General features: G+C 39.6%; 1 protein-coding gene across 8 annotated transcripts in view; it reads right to left on the bottom strand.

The window, feature by feature from the left end:
• Positions 1-20,656, bottom strand: part of CEP192 (centrosomal protein 192) — a 132,291-nt gene that overhangs the window by 44,159 nt on the left and 67,476 nt on the right. For 7 of the 8 annotated variants that reach the window (XM_032875816.1, XM_032875814.1, XM_032875822.1 and 4 more), the window contains 6 exons: positions 17,930-18,758; positions 17,718-17,844; positions 8,801-8,969; positions 5,767-6,685; positions 4,650-4,798; positions 2,875-3,105 (listed from right to left, as the gene is read on the bottom strand). In XM_032875816.1, coding sequence (XP_032731707.1) covers positions 2,875-3,105; positions 4,650-4,798; positions 5,767-6,685; positions 8,801-8,969; positions 17,718-17,844; positions 17,930-18,758 — 2,424 coding nt within the window. The remainder of the gene's footprint in view (positions 1-2,874; positions 3,106-4,649; positions 4,799-5,766; positions 6,686-8,800; positions 8,970-17,717; positions 17,845-17,929; positions 18,759-20,656) is intronic. The other variant, XM_032875820.1, reaches the window with a different exon arrangement.

Here is a 20,656-nt window from a genome sequence, read left to right as displayed (position 1 = left end):
TCCCCAACATTTATACAGAGTACTCTCCATGGACACACAGGATTTCTATAGCAGAGAGCAGCCTCCGTGACAAGAACCCACATTTTAAAAATTTAAATTACTAGGGACACCTGGGTGGCTCAGTCGGTTAAGCATTTGCCTTTGGCTCAGGTCATGATCCCAGGGTCCTGGGATCAAGTTCCGCAGTGGGCTCTTTGCTCAGCAAGGAGCCTGCTTCTCCCTCTGCCTGCAGCTCCCCCTGCTTGTGCTCTCTCTCTCCATAAATAAATAAAGCTTTAATAAATAAATAAAAATAAACAATTTAAATTATAAATTAAAAAATCAGAAACCACATGAAGAAAGTAATCGGGAAGACCTAGCAAAACTAGTGGAAGAATCAGCAGCTGAGCAACTAGAAATAATCTGGATTAATTATAAAATAAGTACACTTTAAATACAGATAATAGAGTCCGTGAAAAAGGTAAAAATATAAGATTCAAGAAACAATAATGAGCAAAAAAAAAATGTATAGTTTGTTCAATCTGTTAAAAAAAGTTCAATGCTGGGGTTTTAAAATGGTTTGGGACTAAAGTATTAAAGATATTACAGAAGGAAAAGATGAACACTAAAATACTGACTATAGGTTTTTGAGCTGTTTGGGCTAGAACAGAGCTCTTGATTAATTTTATACCTGAGTAACCAATTTGAATAAAAAGGGAATAGAAACCCGTAACTTCCAAACTAATATAAAAGAAGGATTAAAGACAATTTTTATTTTAAAAAGGAACAATTTCACACAACACATAACAATTCACATAACAACAGAGCTCAGAATACACAAGACATAAATAAATTGAAGAATTATAAGGAGAAAGATACAAATCCACAAACACCTCTCTCAGAGGCCAAAAGACAAAGTACACAGAAACATTAGTAATGATACAGAAGACTGGAACCACAATAGTAATAAATCAGAGCTAAAGGATATGTGAAAGAATTTCTCCACTCAAGAGAAAGAAGAGCAAGCCATTCTTTTCAAGCCCACAAGAAACATTAACATAAATCAAACACATACTACACTATGGAATCTCTCACTCCTTTCCCCTCTCCCCAACCTGTATTCTGACTCCAATGTGGGGAGTACAATAGGGAGAGGCAGCTGAAACATTCCCAACACATTTGCAAACTATAAATTTACTTTAGGGGCGCCTGGGTAGCTCAGTTTGTTAAGCGTCCAACTCCTGGTTTCAGCTCAGGTCATAATCTCAGGGTCTTGAGATCAAGCCCCACATCAGGCTCGGCATTAAGCAGAGTCTACCTGAGATTCTCTCCCTCTCCCTCTACTCCTCCCCCCACTCGTGCATGTGCTCTCTCTCTCTCTCTAAAAATAAAAATGAATCTCTAAAATAAACCCAGAGAAACTATAAATGTACTTTAAATTGCACAACAATCCAGTTTCCCCAAGAAACTATCCAAAGTCTTCTCTGGCCAGACTTAATACATAAACCTTTAACCATATGGATGAAACAGCCAACTGACTATATTCATTGGTCTTGGTACACATATATGCAGTATGTAATATTTCAAAAACCATACATGTTTAGAAATACTGCCATTTCTACTTCTATTTGAAGCAACAGTTCAACTATTACTTGAGCCCCTACTATGTGCCAAGCACTATTCTGGAAGTGAAGAAGAGACAAACATCCTGCCCCGCAAAGAGCTTACACTCTAGTGGAGGCAAGGAAGATCAGACGATAGACAGGTATTTAGTATGTCACTGATGAAGATGCTAAGCAGAAAAGTAAAGTGAGAGAAAGGGAACTGGGCATGTGGGGATGAGGGGACAGGTGGGGACTGCCATTCTATCAACAGTGTGAGGTGACATCTGGACAAAGCGACAGTATGGTATGCAGTGTGTGGGAGAAGTACTCCAGGGAGAAAACAACTGTACTCAACCTCTGGCAAAACTGTCAACACTGATGGCTTCATCATCGCTAGAGACACTGAGCCGTCTTCCAGCTTTTTCTTCATGTCCATTTAAAACTAACATCAGGGCACCTGGGTAGCTCAGTGGGTTAAAGCCTCTGCCTTCAGCTCAGGTCATGATCCCGGGGTCCTGGGATCGAGCCCCATATCAGGCTCCCTGCTCAGCAGGGAGCCTGCTTCCCCCTCTCTCTCTGCCTGCCTCTTTGCCTACTTGTGATTCCTGTCAAATAAATAAATAAAATCTTTAAAAAAAAAAAAACTAACATCAAACATTTAAAGCTAACATCAAAACAGTTTTTAAATCCGTATGTGATGTGGTCACTGAACATTATTCCAAACTGAAACACTCATTCCTGTAACATAGGGCAGCTGTTCTTATTTTCCCTATATACATATATACAAGATTTCCCCTACCTAACCACTTACTGTGTTGTTTCTTAAAGTGATATTTAAACAGGTAATATGGGGCACCTGGCCGGCTCAGTTGGTGGAGCAGCAACTTTTGATCTCAGGGGTTGTGAGTCTGAGCCCCACATTGGGTACAGAGATTACGTAAATGAATAAATCTTTTAAAAATTTAAAAAATAAGAAAAGGCTAATAAATAACATCCAACATTTACATACAGCACCAGGGATAATCACTGATGTGGTTACCTTTCTTAGTCTCCTTTAAAATAAACAACCCAGTATGTCTAGTGACTTAAGAACATCCCAAACTAACACCCACATCTAGCAAGTATATCTGTGTTTCTGTAAAATAACAGAAATAATTTTAAATTATAAAATAAGATCTGAAGAACCAATGGTTAGCTTAAAAGCTATTTAACCCCATATTCATTTTTCCCAAGTAACAACCTTCATTCAAATGCCAGGCATGATGACAAAGACCTGCTTACAAGCATTTACCTCGATCACAGGGGTCTCGGCAACAGCCGTGAGAATGACTCGACTTGCCAAGGCGTCTGCCTGTGCTATGGTCTCAGCATCTGCTGAAAACGGCCAAGAAGCAACACTGAATATACATCTGAAAATCCCAGGATCGGATGGTATGAAAAGTACTTTTATCTCTTCCGTGGCATGAGGTCTTATGATGACTTTATTCTTGAAGACTAAACAAGGATACGCTGAAAGATCCACCTTAAAAAAAAAAAAAAAAAAAAGCCACATAGTTCATTAAGAAATGGCTTCACAAGGAAAATCAAGAATTAGGGTCAACTAGTCTAAGATCCCTTTCTTCCTGAACTATCAAATCCAAAAATTTATTACTCTTCCAAAATATCCGAGTCTTGTAACTCATCATCTGTAAAGTACAATTAGCTGAAATTATGAAGATTTATGGAGCTCAGTTGAATGTGTATTCCCTGGTCTGTTTTAAAGTAAACACAGCTATCTACACTCTCACTTGCACTGAAAGAGCCCCTGGAGCAGTACTCTGGCACCCCACACATTGTCTAGGAATGGCTTTTGCAACTGTACAATCAGGGGTCTTAGACTGACCTCTCAGGTCCTAATCAGGCCCCCAAGTGCATGGTTATGACTCACTTCAACCCCTCCCTCCTCACTGTACACAAGGGCATTCTTTTCTACTCCCAGGTCCAGAAGCAACACTACTTCCTAAGTGCCCCTAAAAGGGCCTCCAAGTTCACCTCTCACTGTTAACGCTTTGCTCCAATCACATACATTCCACCTAACCTCAGGATCAGAGAGGAAAGGCTAGGAAGAGGGAAAGCAGACATTACAATCTTACTTTCCCAGGTAAATAAGGGTTATTACCAGGAGGTAAGAGGGAAAGTAAACTCATACACCAATGCTCACTACAAGCAGCAGTTGCAAAACCAGGATATTCCAAAACGGAAGTTGTTGACCATATTTCCCACCCTCCCTGCTCCCTCATGTCCACATAGGTCACTGTAATCATGAAAGGAGATTTAGAATCGTGTCCTTTAGCACCTCTAGCTGATCATGTGAGAGACCATTGCTGGAAGAGTTCACATTAAAACCGTATTTCCAGGTATTTAAAGATTTTATTTATTTAACAGACAGAGATCACAAGTAGGCAGAGAGGCAGGTGGAGAGAGAGGGGGAAGCAGGCTCCCCGCCGAGCAGAGAGCCCGATGCGGGGCTCGATCCCAGGATCCTGGGATCATGACCTGAGCTGAAGGCAGAGGCTTAACCCACTGAGCCACCCAGGTGCCCCTGCAGGTATTTAAAGAGCATGTTAAGAACATGGTCAGATAAATTAGTCAAAAAGACTCCACTTACTGAATGAGGGTATAGGCCCCGAGAGTAACTTTTTTGATAAATGTCAGTAACTTTCATTCGGTCACATTTAACAAAACCAACAAACAGCAGAAATCAGAGCTTTCAGTGGTTTAAATAGCACTAAAAGTGCATTTACACCGTTTGATGAATAAATAACAAAATATAAAGATAAATAACTGATAGAAAAAAAGAGAAACAAAGAGATTTCAATTCTTACACTGGATGTACTACAACAAAATGGGGGGCTAAGAAAAAGATATAATGTTATTCTTTCATATATCATTGCAATGATTCTGTGCAAGGCATACAAGGATTGGGGCGGGGGAGACTCCCCTGTATAAAAGGAAGTACTAGAGAGAGATCCAGCATTAATTGTAACGCAACTGCTAAGTCACAGGAGAAAGACACAAAAAGCTTACCTTTTCACCATTAACACTAACGGTGAGAACCCCAATGCTGACCTGCAGCCAGCGGTCAGTCGGGTTAAGTACACTCAAGAAGGTCTGCGAAGCAATGCCAACACAGCAAGCATGAGGAAACTTCAATTCCTCAGGTACTCTGACCTTCCCTGGGCAAAGACAAAGCATGGTCAAATGCTAGTTATATCAAACACCTGATTAAAAGCACAACTGGCTAAATGGAAATTTTTACAGAAGACTACCTGTTGACACCCAAGAGCTATGGTATGAAGTGCCCTGGGTCTTAAGGAGTCCTTGACATTGTATAAGCCTCAGCACAGGCCAACAATTTTCTCCTGTTGTATCCAGCCCAGAAAGAACAAACTGAAAGAACTGATCAAACCCACAATCTGCAGCTAATCCATTCTTCGATGTGACTGCCTATTAGTAATCTCTTCCCTTTTTCTCCCACAAATACAAGCCACTACCTAACCTAATAAAAAACTTACAGAAGGCTCTTTCAAGGTTTGTACATCTACACAGAATTTTAGTAAGACCAATCTTTTCACCATCCTTATGCAGAAACTTTGGAATTTCCTTGAGAAGAAAAGATGGTAGAGAGGAAGACCGCATGCCAGTGGCCACGTGCACTGCATCAGGGAAGCACAGCACCCAGCTCTGCTTAGAGTGGCCGTCTCTAGCGAAAGTATCTGGGGCCAGTTCAGCCACTGCAGATAAGGGTGGAAGAGCGCTGTCTCTCACAAGTGTCATCCCTCAAAAGACTTTAAAAAGTGGAAGGAGACTCACTCCTCCAGGGAGCCAATTCTAAACTGGGTGGTTGCTAGCTGAAAGAGGAACAGAAATCTAAGCACAGAGTACAGGAGAGACAGGAAGACAAAGGCACTAGGGAGTTTACCTGCATAAGTATTTGTGTTTTTCTAAGGCCATGTCAGGGACCCTCACACAGAAATGTATTATGGTCTGTGTTCTCAGTTTAGGACAAAGAATAAAATGAAGAGAAATTCAGACCAACCAGTATGTCCTTGAAACAAAATCGTTTTGTGGCCTTGTTTGAGAAAACTCAATTTTTCAATAATAGCAAGCAACAATAAGCAATAACAGAGAAAAAGCATCTTACCAAATCCTGACAGCATTCCTGAATCCCATGGTTCAATTCCACAATTTGTAGCAACAGACTGCACAGGAAAAGGTTTTGTGGTACTTAGAAGATTCTGATTTAAGGCATTAGGATATGGGTTATAAAGGGAAGAGGGACCCATCAACCCAGAGCCGATATTTTGTCCTAGACAAATTCCCATGGCCACAGAATTCTGAACATGCTCTCCTGTGGCAGGTGGATATGGACAGCTTCCCGAGAACCCACAGATAGTGGCACTGCCAGCACGGCACTGGGGCAAAGCAACATTTCCAGCTGAAGGTAGAGTTCCCAAATACTGCTGGGCAAAGGGAGCTGCGGTAAAAGAATGTTGAGTCAAGAGTGTAGGAACTGCGCTGGGCACGTTCTGCATCTCAGGAGCAGAGCCACAAGACAGAGTGCTGGGAATAGGGGTGCCCTGGTGTCCAGGGGCCATCCGATGAGGAATCTGGCCACTTACTGCACTGTCGGCAGTCAGCGTATCTTCAGAGGCTACTCTTTCACCTTTGTTCACAGATGCCTGGTGTGACACAGGGTGGTGTGGCATCGCTGACACAATTGGGTGGGTGAGACCTGACTTGCTCTGTAGAGCCAGGCTGATCTGGTCCAGTTCATTGGGGTTAGAGGTCAACCCTACTGTACCAGTTTCTGATAGGTCCCCACTCCTGGAGGAAAGATCTTTATTCAGCCTAAAGCAAGGTTTTACATCTTCAGGTTTGCTACTCAGAGAAGTTGTTTCAGTCACATTGTCTGTATCTGAGTTTTTCTGATTATACGGTGGTGCTACTTTACTTCTACTTTGACATGGACCTTTTTCTCTCAGCTTTTCCATAGCCTGCTCCTCTGATGGAATTAGACTGGCTTGAATAATCGTGGCGCTCAATTCACTGGTGACATCACTCTGTGTGTGACAAAAAATGTTAAATAATCCACAAACTTACTAATTCAAACCATGCTGATACAAACTCAAAGAAGAGATCTACACAACATGAGCTCTCTGGAAAAAAGGCCAACTTTTTACAGCTGTGTAACTCAAGATTAAAAGTTAGAAAGTGTTAAATTACTGCTTCACAGAAATTATGAGGAGATTAAAGAGGAGCTACATACCAATTACATCTCTAACAAATTTACATAAATAAAGGCCCAGTGACAAGTACTTCCATTCAAATTTAAGGGATTGTTTTCCTGGCAGCTGTACAATAAAAATATAATTAAATGAATAACACAGGCGTGGAGGCTAAGCAAGCTCTCAAATGAAATCGACACAAGGTCAGGAAGAATCTATGCAGGTCACAGGCTTTCCCACCCCTGCTGTTTGTTTACACCACTGTTATGCTTGAAGACGCTAATTTCTATGAGCACTAAGTCTTGTCAGTGCCTAAGATGAAGCAGTTGTTTTCTTAGGTAAGAAGTAACAGCCGCAGTCAATGTTCATGTGCTCACTTCATTTTAAGGCATCACCTTAGGAGCGACGCCTACAACTCTGCAGGATGGACCAGCTGGAATTTACATGTAAGTTAAAATGCACTTAATGATTCTCCAAACTTGGTTTGAAAATTTCTCTTAGACCACATAGAAACAGACATTAATAAAAAAAGACCAGGTTATTTACTAGACATCATCAACCCATCAGTCAATAAAAATAAATAACAGCCAGTAAGTATTTAGCGGTAACTTCTCGGTGCCAAGCACTGTTCACACATCACTGTCCGTCCATACCGATGAAGAAACGGGCTTGGGGAAGTTACCGTCTATCTTAGAAAACAGCGAGGAGAACCCATCTAACTCTACAACTTAGCCTATAACCACTAAGCTAAGAACAAAGAGACCCAACATTTACCACCATCATCAAAAAGATGGCTTTCAATGATTTGTCCAATGTGACACCATATATATAGTAACTCTAGTGGATATATTTACTAAGGGCTTGGTGGAGGAGGACTGTATTGAACACAACAGTCATATTTAGCTCATTCAAAAACTGAATACTATCCTATTCTCAACACACATACACGTAGATAATAAGAGTCTAGCTTCTCCCACGTAATCTCTTGGATCTACCTGCTTCTCTCCCACCCCCACTGCCACTACCTTAATCCAAGCCCACAACATCTCTTGCCTGACTACAGCAGCCCTGTGTCAATTTCTCCTGGTTTTAATCTCACACCTGCTCAGCTCCCCCTCCACACTGCTAGTGCCATGAGCTTTTAAAACATCTACAAAGGGGTGCATGGGTGGCTCAGTGGGTTAAACGTCTGCCTTGGGCTCAGGTCCTGATCCCAGGGTCCTAGGACAGAGCCCTGCATCAGGCTCCCTGCTGAGTGGGAAACCTGTTTCTTCCCTTCCTTTGCCTTGCTCTCCAACCCTGGCTTGTGTGCTCTCTCTCTCTCTCTCAAATAAATAAAATCTTAGGAAAATAAAAATAAAAAATAAAACATTAACACAAATCAAATCATGTCAGTGCCCTGCTTAAGGGTCTTCGAACTCCCAAATTTTACATCCAAGACTCTTCGTGGTTCGGCCTCTCCTCCTTGTCCCATGTACAATTCACTGTAGCCATTCCAGACTTACAGGGGTCCTTCAAATGCACTGTGCGTTTTACAACTCCATCTCTTCCCTCGTTTGTCTGCTTCCTTCTCACAGAATATGCCTTCGCTGTATTGCTTATCCCCCCGATAACCTTTGTTGAACCATCACTAAGTCCACTCAGATTTATAGTTAGCTCCCTCTGGATCCCACAGCACAGGTGGATCACAGCACACTTCATTCCAGCATGCCTGGCAAGTGTCCTCCACCAGACTGAAAGATTAAAATAGCTGTACTTCTGCCTCCTCAGCATGAGTAGCTATTTGATCAAAACACACACACACACACACACACACGCACACGCACACACACAATTTTAAAGTTAAAACAGCAAGAGAAATTACAAAGGCCTCAACTTCAGTCTGACTCCTACAATCACTAACTTCAAAGCCATAAGCCTTACTAAAGAAATAACAGAAATGCTGCCCACCTTGTGGCCCTCAAGGCCAGGATCTGAGGCCGCAGTGGGACAGGGGCTGTCCTGTTCAGACACATAAGTCAGCCTACTCACACTCGCTTGTGGACACACCATCTGAGACGACTCACCCTCAGAGGGGGGCTTTGGATGAGCTGCTGAATCAAAAGACCCTAAAACACACCTGAAAAGGAGAACAACTTGTGATTAGTTTTCCATTCCTCTATCTATGCTAACAAAAAAAAGCCATTTCTGCTTGCCTACGAGCTTGTTAATCTATAGTCTCTGTTCTTGCTGCCATGTATGGTAACTCAACAATTGTACTCTTAATTATCTAAAATTATAACTCATAGTCCTATTGAGTGAAGTACTTGGTAAACTCTTATAAAAGAAAAAGGCTGTGGCATTTTTATTAATTAATTTCAGATACAGTCACATTAATAATGTTAGCTATTCATTTGATAAACATTTATCGAATACCTGATATAAAGCAATGAGCCAAGCCTTCAAAAGTTCCTGCCCTAAAAGAGCACAGATGAAAACAAAGAATCATGTACATAAGTTCAAAGAAACGGGACCAGCCATACACTGCTAAGTGGAATATGAAGTGGAGCGCCTGCTGACTGAGCAATTAAGCAATGCACATCACAGCACTGTGACTCAGACATTCCAAACCTAGGAACTAATCCGAAGGAAAAAAAAAAAATCAATGCTAATTATAAAGACTCTGCCAAAAGGACACATCTTAAAAATGTGCGAGAAATTAGGCTATGGCACAAACATACAGTAAAACCCTATTCAGCTATTTTAAATCATGCTGTTAAGTACTACCCTTTGACTCAGAAAGATGTTCGTGGCATTAAAAAAAAAGAAAAAGATTCGAAAGCAATAAATATGAAAAGATCCCACATCTACCTAATACACATGCCATGTTCTGTTAGCCAATACCCATCCCAGGGCCAGGTCAGCCCGATGCAAGGAGAGAGACGAAGCAGCAGAGCCCCACTGAAGAGGAACAACTGCTGAGGACAGCAGCTGTGGCACCTACTGCAAGCACACTCGGCCCTGTTGTTTCAGTTCAGCTCTTACTGGACTGAATTTTACCCCATCACTTTTTTTTTTTTTTTTTTTTTTTTTTTTTTTGCACAAAGTTCAGAATACTAAGCTGGGCATCACATAGAGAGAAAACCCCATTTTGAATTCTGGATCTTTGGAAAGCCTCAAATTGAGACAGTGGTATTGACAAAAAACTAGTTAGTGAATTTCTAACCAATGGTCACAGAATATTAACCAAATTGCTTCAGGCCTATTTCAGCTTCTGCATGACATGCACCCACATGGGCTCCTGTATGCATATACACACATGCACATGCACAAGCACATGCACACGCACACACACACACACACACACACCATGATACAACATGAAAAAAGTTCTGGGTTACTAGGGTGATGTGCTGCATTACTCTAGTTCCTTTTTTTTTTTTTAAACGATTTTTATTTATTTATTTGAGAGAGCGCAAGCAGGGAGGAGGGGTAGAGGGAGAGGGAGAAGCAGATCCCTGCTGAGCAGGGAGCCCAATGCAAAGCTCCATCCCAGGACCCTGAGATCATGACCTGAGCTGATGGCAGATGCTTAACTAACTAAGCCACCTCGGCATTCCTAGTCTAGTTCCTTTGATTGAAAGGAACAAATGCATTTTGGGTGTATTTTCTCAAATAATGAGAAGTGAACTGTAAGAACACTTGGAAATAGAGAAGCCTGCGTGGCTTAGTCAGTTAAGTGTCCAACCCTTGATTTCAGCAGGTCATGATCTCAGGATTGTGAGATCCAGCCCTGGGTCAGGCTCTGTGCTGGGTGTGGCGACTGCTTAAGATTCTTTCCCTCTCCTTCTGCCCCTCCCCTTCTAAAAGAATGAAAACATGGTAATATAGAAATTTTAGCTAAGATGTCAAACTTCATAGGAATCCCAAAGCTGCCAAGGTGCCAGCCACACAGAGATAGAAAGGCAGTTCTGGAACTAGAAGGTCTAAATCAGCTCTATGGACCTGCTGGAAACCAGCTGGAAGACTAGCTAACAGGAATGCTAATGAGCAGCAAAACTTACCAGATAAAAAGTACACTCACCAAGAAAATGTTGCCACTGAAGAGAGAAAAATTCTGGCCAACAGGATAGCTATAATAAATATTAAAACAAAACACAAAAGAGCACCTGGGTGGCTCAGTCGTTAAGTGTCTGCCTTAGGCTCAGGTCATGATCCCAGGGTCTTGGGATGGAGCCCCACATCCAGCTCTCTGCTCAGCGGAGAGCCTGTTTCTCCCTCTCCCTCTGCCTACCTCTCTGCCTACTTGTGTTATTTCTGTGAAATAAATAAATAAAATCTTAAAAAAAAAAAAGGGGGGGGCACCTGGGTGGCTCGGTTGGTTAAGGGTCTGCCTTCGGCTCAGGTCATGATCTTGTGGTCCTGGGATGGCGCCTCACATTGGGCTCCCTGCTCAGCGGGGAGTCTGCTTCTCCCTCTCCCTCTATCCCACCCCTGACTCAGGCACTCACGCTCTCTGTCTCCCTCAAATAAATAGTCTATAAAAACAACAACAACAACAAGAAAACCTTAATGCAATACAAGTTGGTAGAAACTAGAGAAAAAGAATAAAAATATCACACTCAAAAAAAAAATCAGTCATTTTACCATATTAAAAAAGTACAAGGAGAACTTCAATAAAAATAAATGAACACAAAACCAAAGTTGATGTTGGCAGCAATAACAAGCCTAACTGATGCTACAGAAGATCAGTGATGCAGATGATAAACACCTGAGCCACTATCCCACGGTACAGAGTAAATGTATAAAGAAAATAAAATTAGGGAAAAGAAAATCGTCATAAATGACCAGAGAATGGAGTGTCAACTAATGGGAAATCAAGGTTCTCAAGAGGAAGAGAGAATTGATGGAACACGGTCAACAATCAAAAGTAACAGAAACTCTCTCTGCCTGCCTCTCTGCCTACTCGTGATCTGTCAAAAAAAAAAAAAAAAAAAAAAAAGTAACAGAAAACAAAACTTCCTCCGCTGAAGAAATAACTATGTATACAGAGTTTACCATAATTCAGGAAAATCAACGAAGAAACTGACACAGGCATTTGAAGTTGACAAGGAAAAAAAGAGAAAGCTGTAGTAGGAAGCTAAAACAGAGCTGGAAATGAGGCTTAGATGAAAATGCAGACTCTGCCCCAGGAGAACAGATACACAGCACCGTGACAGTCACATGATGGGAGTGCTACACAGCAATGCACAAGAGGAGCTACTGGTACAGGCAACCACAGGATAAATCTCAGAAACAAGTCAAAGCGTTGGCAGCTAGACACAGAAAAATGTATGATTCCACTCATATGAAATGTAGTAACAAAAACTAAACTATCATGATACAACTGGGTGGCAGGGTGGGAGTGGGGAAGGAGGAGAATTGACTTGAAAAAGGCAAAGGGGGCACCTGGGTGACTCAGTTGTTAAGCAACTGCCTTCGGCTCAGGTCATGATCCTGGAGTCCCAGGATCGAGTCCCACATTAGGCCCTCTGCTCAGCGGGGAGTCGGCTTTTCCCTCTGCCCCTCGCCCCTCTCGTGCTCTCTCTCTCAAATAAATAAAATCTTTAAAAGAAAAGAAAAGAAAAAGGCAAAGGATTGTTAATGGAGGGACGTACATGTTTTATATATTCTAGGTGGTAATGTTTAAATAGGTGTATGTGTCAAAAACCCACTGAATGAAACCCCTAAGATGTGTATACTTTACTGTATGTTAATTATACAACAGTAAAAATAAAATACAACAATGCATACTGCAAAATCCTAAAACTGGGTGAGGAGTGGGCCAAAAATCTGACAGTAAGCACTCTAGTAGGCTAAACCACACCCCCAAATGATTCATGGATTAATCTCAATGCCAGGGAGTGATGAAGAGATCTCAACTAGTATTTGCTTTGGTGGCTATGGCAGTAAAACACATACGCTGCGCAACTCAGCAACACTCCCTCACTCTCACTGCATCTTCCCCTGAGATTTTAATTCAGAGCACATTTACCCTCTTCTAAATTGGCCTTTTCTTTTTAAGTCCTGTTGTGTTGCCCCACGCTAAGAACTGGGGTTGCAGGTGCCTGGTTAGCTTACCCATGTGGAGAAAGCTTACCAATTCCATGGTCACTTTAGAAAGGTTAAATATGACACCCTCATTCAAAGTATCTGAACATATAGCAAGTTCATGAGAAACGTTAGTATTCCCCTAAGGTATATTTCCTATACATAATAGATAAGTATATTTTCTTAGAAAGACAAAAAATCAATCAATCAATCAATCAATCAATCAGGTGAGTCCAAGAGTAATAAGACCAGCCAGCCAGCATTCTGTCTCTGACCAAGGGCAGTGTGATGGAAAAAAATAATAATGTAAGGCTTTATATGAGAGTACTAATAGTTTTTATTAAATGCCTTCATATGTAATTAAAAAATATCAAAACCACAGAAAACAAGATGAAAACTGTAAAGTACGCACGGAAAGGAGAAACTCCAAAAAACACTGCAAGGAATGCAGAGATCAAAAATGTGAAATGCAAATAAGATGAAAGAGAAATTAAGAAAGAGCCAGAGCATTGTGGTGGTGGTGAAGTTCTGTGTCTCTGATTGTGGTGGCGGTTACATGAAATCACACCTGTGATAAAATGACACCAAATTCTACCCACACATTCACTGTTCCCACGACAAGTTTCTGGTGATGACACCCTGCTATAATTATGAGAGATGTAACCACTAGGGGAAACTGATTTAAGTGGATATGGGAATCCCTCTATAATATCTTTGTAACTTCCTGTGATCTATAATTTTTCCACAGTAATAAGTTCCTAAAGGATTAAAGAGAAAATAAATGCAGATGTCAAGCAAAATAGATCTCACATATGCATCACTAGAGTTCTGAGGGCAGTAAAGGGCTGGAGCAAATTTTCCTTCAATAAATAAATGCTTGAATTCCCATATTGAAAGGTATACTGTATGATGCAACAAAATAATCACGAAGAGTCAACACAGAGATACAGCGTAATAAAATTAAACTAGACTTGAAAGAGAGCATCTCTGGCATAAGCTTACAAAAAGACCAGGTCTGAGGCAGAAAGAAGTGGGGTGCCTCAGATTTCCCTCCTACATTCCACAGAAACAGTAAAGCAATTCCTACAAAAGACTTAGGGGAGGAAAACGTAAGCCAAAGATTTTAAACAAAGCCATGCTATGCTTTCATTACAAAAGCCACAGGTTAACTGTGGAACATAAAAGAGCCTAACGAGTACTGTTCCCTCCGTTGTCTCAGCAAACTACCACAGGACCGACTTCCCTCAGTGGAGAGAGAGAAAACGCCTGATGGCTAGAAAAGAATGTATCTAACTACAGAATAAAAACTAAACAAGTGTAGGATACAGTGATGAATCAAAATGCAAATGAAATGCCAATGCAGAAATTATGTAACTAAAAAAGAAAAAAGCAGAAAGGGAAAGAACATGAGAATAAGCTCCCTAATTGTGTCATTGGTGATAGAGGCTATTATGGGTTGAGCTGTGTTTTCAAAAAACCGTATGTTAAAGTATTAATCCCCAATACTTAAGAATGTGACTTTATTTGGAAATGGGGTCACTGCAGATGTAATTAGTTAAAATGAGGTCATAGTGGAAGAAGCTGGACCCTTGATCCACTGTGAATGCAGACGCAGAGATTAGAGTCATTCATCTAGAAACCAATGGACGCCTACAACCATCAGAAGCTGAAAAGAGGTAAGGAAGGGTCCTCCCCTAAAAGCTTTAGTCTAAAGATTTTTTTTATTTGTAAGTAATCTCTACACCCAACAAGGAACTCACAATCCTGGGATCAAGAGTTAAATGCTCTATCAACTGAGCCAGCCAGGTGCCCCTCTCCTAAAAAGCTTCAGAAAGAACATGGCCCTGAACTTCTTGCCTACAGAGTATGAGGTAATACCTTTCTGTTGTGTTAAACTACCCAGTTTGTGGCACTTTGCTATGGCAGCCATGGGAAACTAACACAGGTGGGACTCAAAGAACATCATTTAAAAGCTGGCAAAACAAGTGTTCAGAAGCAGAAGCATATTTAACAGTACAAAGATAAACACTCAGATGACTTTACAGACAAATATTAGAGGGGAGACAAAGGAGAAATATCAGTAAATGACATGAATCATGACAAGTCAAGACCAGATGACCTTCAAATTTGGTTGGGCTGGATGACTTCTAATGTCTTATAAACATGAGCCATTAAACAAGAGGTGGCCGTGTATACAAAAAAGTGTTTCAAGACGAGGTATCTAAGAGTCACTGAAACAGGAAAGAATTTAAGTCCTCTACTAATAGTTAACTCTAACTTACCCATACCATTTCAGATGAATACGCAAAAACTCCAATGGCAGCCAGGGAAATACTTAACAAATAACTTTGAAATCATATATGACTTCAACCTGTTTCAAAATACTGAACATTTTTTATAACTTCACCGTTTAGGTAAGTTTTTCTTTTTATTAAAATCTTTCAATAGAGAAACATATAAAAGATCTTTTATAAAGCCATAAAAGGGGCACCTAGGTAGCTCAGTTAGATGTCCAACTCTTGATTTTGGCTCACATCATGATCTCAGGGTTGTGAGACTGAACCCCAAATCAGGCTCCACACTGGACGTGAAGCCTGCTTAAGATTCTCCCGGGGCACCTGGGTGGCTCAGTTGGATAAGCGACTGCCTTCAGCTCAGGTCATTATCCTGGAGTCCAAGGATCAAGTCCCATATTGGGCTCCCTGCTCAGCAAGGAGTCTGCTTCTCCAGCTGACCTCTCTCCTCTCATGCTCTCTCTCATTCTCAATCTCTCTCAAATAAATAAATAAAATCTTAAAAAAAAAAATTCTCCCTCCCTTCTTTCCAAAAAAAAGCCATAAAAGACAAAATTCATAAATTTAATAATAAACTTTTTATATGGCAAAATAAATAAAAGCAAAAGTAGAAAGAAAAAATGCTTCTATAGACTAGGAACTATATAACTCATATCACAAAGGGCTATTCATTCTCCCTAATACATCAAGGGCTCCGAGAAATGGAGAAAAAAAGACTAAAAATCCATCAGAAAAATGTGCAACAAACATGAACAGATATTTCATAGCAAAAGAAATACAAATATAGGGGAAAAGATGCCCACTATCACTCCTAAAAAACGTGAGTTAAAGTTATACTCAGATACTATTTCTTTCACCTTTCAAAGTGTCAGCTACCAAAAAGTTGTATAAACATTGTGTGGATGAGGGTGTGGGAAAACAGGCTCTCTTAAACTGCTGGTGGGAAAATTAAATCAGCAATAATATTAATTAATTAATTAATATGGTCTATTATTAATTATAATTAATAATTGTGATTAATTATGATTAATATTAATCATATTAATCAGTATTAAATCTATGGCATGGCTATACTAATTTAAATGTGTACATGAATGCAAATACTCTGATCCCAAAATCTCATTTCTGGGAACTTAGCCTATAGATGATCTATTTTACATGACCATAGTGACTATAATACAAACAAAGCTGTAATAAGTAACCTTACACAGCAAAACACAAGAAGTGTGTAAAGGACTTTATATTGAGTATAAAAAGGGATGATAGTAAGAATATATATTCCTATTTGGTTATGCATGCATAAAGAAACTCTAGAATACCTAATAAACTAACAACAGCAGTTCCCAAGTGAGGAGATTGGAGAACTAGGCAGACAAGGAACACGGTAAGGCAGGGAAATACACACAAGGCACATGAGTGCATATACACATATATACATATGTATACATTTCATATATACAAATATATACATTTACAAATACACATATAAACATTTCATAAATCAATAAATTTACACCATTCAAAAGTTATACGTACATATATCTATGTAATTTTTGAATATGCAAATTACAGCATTTTTGAAAAATTATGTTTTAAAACGTTCTTACAATAACTTGAGTTAAAACCTTTCAAGTATTAGGAGTCTTCTTCTAACCCTTGAAAAAGTATCTACCAATCTCATTAGCATTAAAAAAAATCAAATTAATACAAGATAAAAAAAAAAAATCCAAACCTTTAAGCTATTTAAAATATTGATAAGAAAACAGTGAGATGGATACTGTCGTCATACACTGATGGTAAGAATGCAAGTCTTTAAGACCTATTTAGATAATAATTTGCTAATAATTTCCTGAGCCAGCAACTTCTACTCACCTATCCTTAGGAAATTAGTCAAAACATGGAAAAAAATTTTATGGGCAAAGTTGTTCATCTCAGTATCATTAAAATGGCAAAACAAACAAAAGATAAAATAAAGTGGGGGCAAATGGGTGGCTCAGTGGGTTCAGCCTCTGCCATTGGCTCAGGTCATGATCTCAGGGTCCTGGGATCAAGCCTTATACCAGGCTCTCTGCTCAGCAGGAAGCCTGCTTCCCCCTCTCTCTCTGCCTGCCTCTCTGCCTACTTGTGATCTCTCTCTGTCAAATAAATAAATAAAATCTTAAAAAAAAAAAAAGATAAAATAAAGGGACAAAATACAGTAAAATAGAGTGTCTACTACTTTCCACCAGAGGCATCAAATAATCCATGGCTGATTCACTGTGCAGACTAATTTTCTCTTAAATATAAAGAATCAGTATATTAAGTGAAAATAGCAAAGTATAAAGACTTGCACAGAAAAATGGCTTGAAACAAATTCACAAAATATTTACAATGGTTACCTCTGAGAAATGAACCTATAAATGATTATTTTTCTTCTCTACACTTTTTCCAATTTTCTTATACTGAACACATATATTTTTTATTTTTAAAGAAAAAGGAAAAAAAAAAAAAAGGTAAGCACCTACCCTGATAAACTTGTTCCAGAAATTTCACTAGGAGAAGAATGACTCAGTGGAGAAGAGGAAGGTCTGAAGCTATCCTGGTCATCCTCTGAGCCATGTCCACCATGCTCAGGAGAGTGATTTTTCAAATCTATCAGAGAGGTGTTATTTTTGATGAGAACAACAAAAAAATCACTTGTAATTTTGTGAACATGACCAATTACTTCAATACTTACCAACATTTTTAGGTGTAATTATGGAATGTTTCCCAAAAGTCACATGTTTTTCACCACTGCTTGCTTCACTAACACACTCATTTTGCCTCTGATTTTCTCTACTGTTTGGTATTTCTTCACAGTCTCCTGACAGCCAAACGGATGCTATCCTATGGTTCCTTACTAATGAATATCTACTAGATGTTGGAGTGGATACTGAGGTGGCTGTTTCACAGTTACCAGTATCTGGTAATTTGTTGTCCATAGGATATGTCTTCACATCAACTACGGTACTTTCACTCTCTTTTCTATTTGTAAGAATTGAATTTGGACAATTTGTTCTCAATGATTCTTGATTCTTGCTCTCTCTGTTTTCACCATAAACAGAAAATGCTTTATTTTCTTCTGGTTCCCTTATACTTACATTAGTGGCACCTAAGTCCACTGTATGGATGTCTTGTGTAGTCCGTTCTTTTGGCAAAGATAAATCCCACAGACCAGATGTACCAGCTCTTGAAAAGTTCTCTAGTCCACTTTCATATCTACTGAGTTCTGTTTTTTTAAGGTATTTCTCCATATCAAACATGCTGGATCCATTACTTTTTTCTGTATCATTAGGCAAGAAATGAGGCAGCATGGAACAATCCTTTTGTTTATTATCTTCCTGAAAAGTCTTCTCTCTGGTTTTATTTGAAAGTGCTTTGATCATGGCAGCAAGCTGGGCAGGATCGGTACTTACTGACGCATCTGCAATGGCTGAAGCGATGGTGCTTATCCTAAGGACAGAATCACTGCCAGTAGGCAGCTTGCTTTTGCATCTTTGGGGTTGGCTACTCATGAAGAAACTGTCCTAGAAAGGAGAAAATTCACATCAGATAAATTTATCTCAGTTCCCATGGACATATACATATTAGTTTAATCTTTAAGATGTCACATAAAGTTTAACAGCAGATAGAAATTAATGGTATACCAATTAAATATCCTAATTAAAAAACAGATAGCTGTTATCAACTTTAATTACAGAGTACGGGGTTACTCACAAAATTGGATTATCAATTATTTTTGAAAAGTCTTCAGGAGTTGAAGAGATGCTAAAGAGGTGTTAAAACTGAACCAGATGATAATTTAAAACAAAAAATTAAGATACTGGGATTGAGAAACCTTTGAGCCATTGTGATTCCAAGTATAATTCTTGGTAATTTCATTCAGTTGTTAGAAATGAGGAACACTAGCAGTCTCAGATCACTTTGATCCAGGTACTGGAATTGAGCTGATTGGAGTTGGGCCTCAGTCCTTATGAGAGTCAGCCTAATTTTGGTTCGTCTTTTCTCCTAAGGTGTGTAGCCCTTTATGGTCTCATCCTGAAGCATGGTTACATGGCTAGGCTCTCATCATTGGTGGGAATTGAACTCTGTTTTTATTCCTTCACTCCCATAAGAACACCTTTGCTAAGTTTCTTCTTAAAACTCTTATCCATAACATCTTCTTGAAGCAACAGATCCCCACAGGAAAGAGCATCCTCAGTACTGGGATTCTTCCTTCTCTTGGATTTTGGCCCAATAGTTTTTTGTTCCTTTTTTTTTTTTTTTTTTTTAGCTCTCCTGCGCCTTCTAAGAGATGCTTCTGGATACGCTATCCAGTTCTAACTGTTGTCAGCCAGAGTTGGTTTGCATTGCTTAATCTGCTACTACTAGAGACAGAAGTCTTAACTTGCATTTTTTAAATATTAAATAGGTTTATGTTTCTTCGCCGTGGCTTCCATTTCAGTTGTTTATCCGTGGTTCCTATTTATGTCTTGCTAATGTTCCTCTTTCACTTCAGAAGCAAACACAAATCCTGTCTGGAAGACTATCTCCCATGGCCTCAAATTATTTCAGCGACTTTTCCTGTAAAAGGTTAAAAGCAAAACAGGAAAAGATACAACATGCAAACACTCAATAAATACTAAAGAGTGAAAGCTGGTGTCACTTATGTTAACACCGAACTAGACTTAAGGCATAAAGCGTAACTGCAGACAAAGGCAGTCATACACAATGACAGAAGGTCTGATTCATCAGAGAGAACAATTCTAATTTGTATGTACCCTAAAAACACAGCTTCAAAATTTTTAAAGCAAATAATGCCAGATTCACGTATGTAATAGACAAATCCATAATCATAGTGTGAGATTTTAATATATAAATAACTGAAAGAACAAGTACAATATTTTTAATGATAGTTTCATCACTATGATTTAATAAATTTTTCTAAATAAAATATACAAAAGAGAGCAATCAAAGATCACACCACAGGCATTCCTGTCGTGTGCACAGAAAATATTTTCAAAAATGGAACAAATGTTGAGCCATACATAATGTTTCAACAAACTTCAAAGGACTAAAACCAATCTTTCTCTGACTACAGTACAACAGGCCTAGAATCAATATTTAAAAATTTGGAAAATCCCTAAATGTTTGGAAACTAGGCAATACACTTGCATAACACAATGGACCAGAAAATATTTAAAATGGAATTATAAAGACAGTATGACTGGGTCACCTGGGTGGCTCAGTGGGCTAAAGCCTCTGCCTTCGGCTCGGGTCGTGATCCCAGGGTCCTGGGATCGAGCCCCACATCGGGCTCTCTGCTCCGTGGGGAGCCTGCTTCCTCCTCTCTCTCTCTGCCTGCCTCTCTGCCTACTTGTGAACTCTGTCAAGTAAATAAATAAAATCTTAAAAAAAAAAAAAAAGAGAGTATGACTTAGCAAAA

The sequence above is a fragment of the Lontra canadensis genome, unplaced genomic scaffold, assembly GCF_010015895.1.
Source record: "Lontra canadensis isolate GAN:19392208 unplaced genomic scaffold, GSC_riverotter_1.0 scaffold57, whole genome shotgun sequence".
NCBI lineage: Eukaryota > Metazoa > Chordata > Mammalia > Carnivora > Mustelidae > Lontra > Lontra canadensis.
The sequence above is the reverse complement of the archived record's forward strand: the minus strand, read 5'-3'. Positions and strand labels throughout refer to the sequence as shown.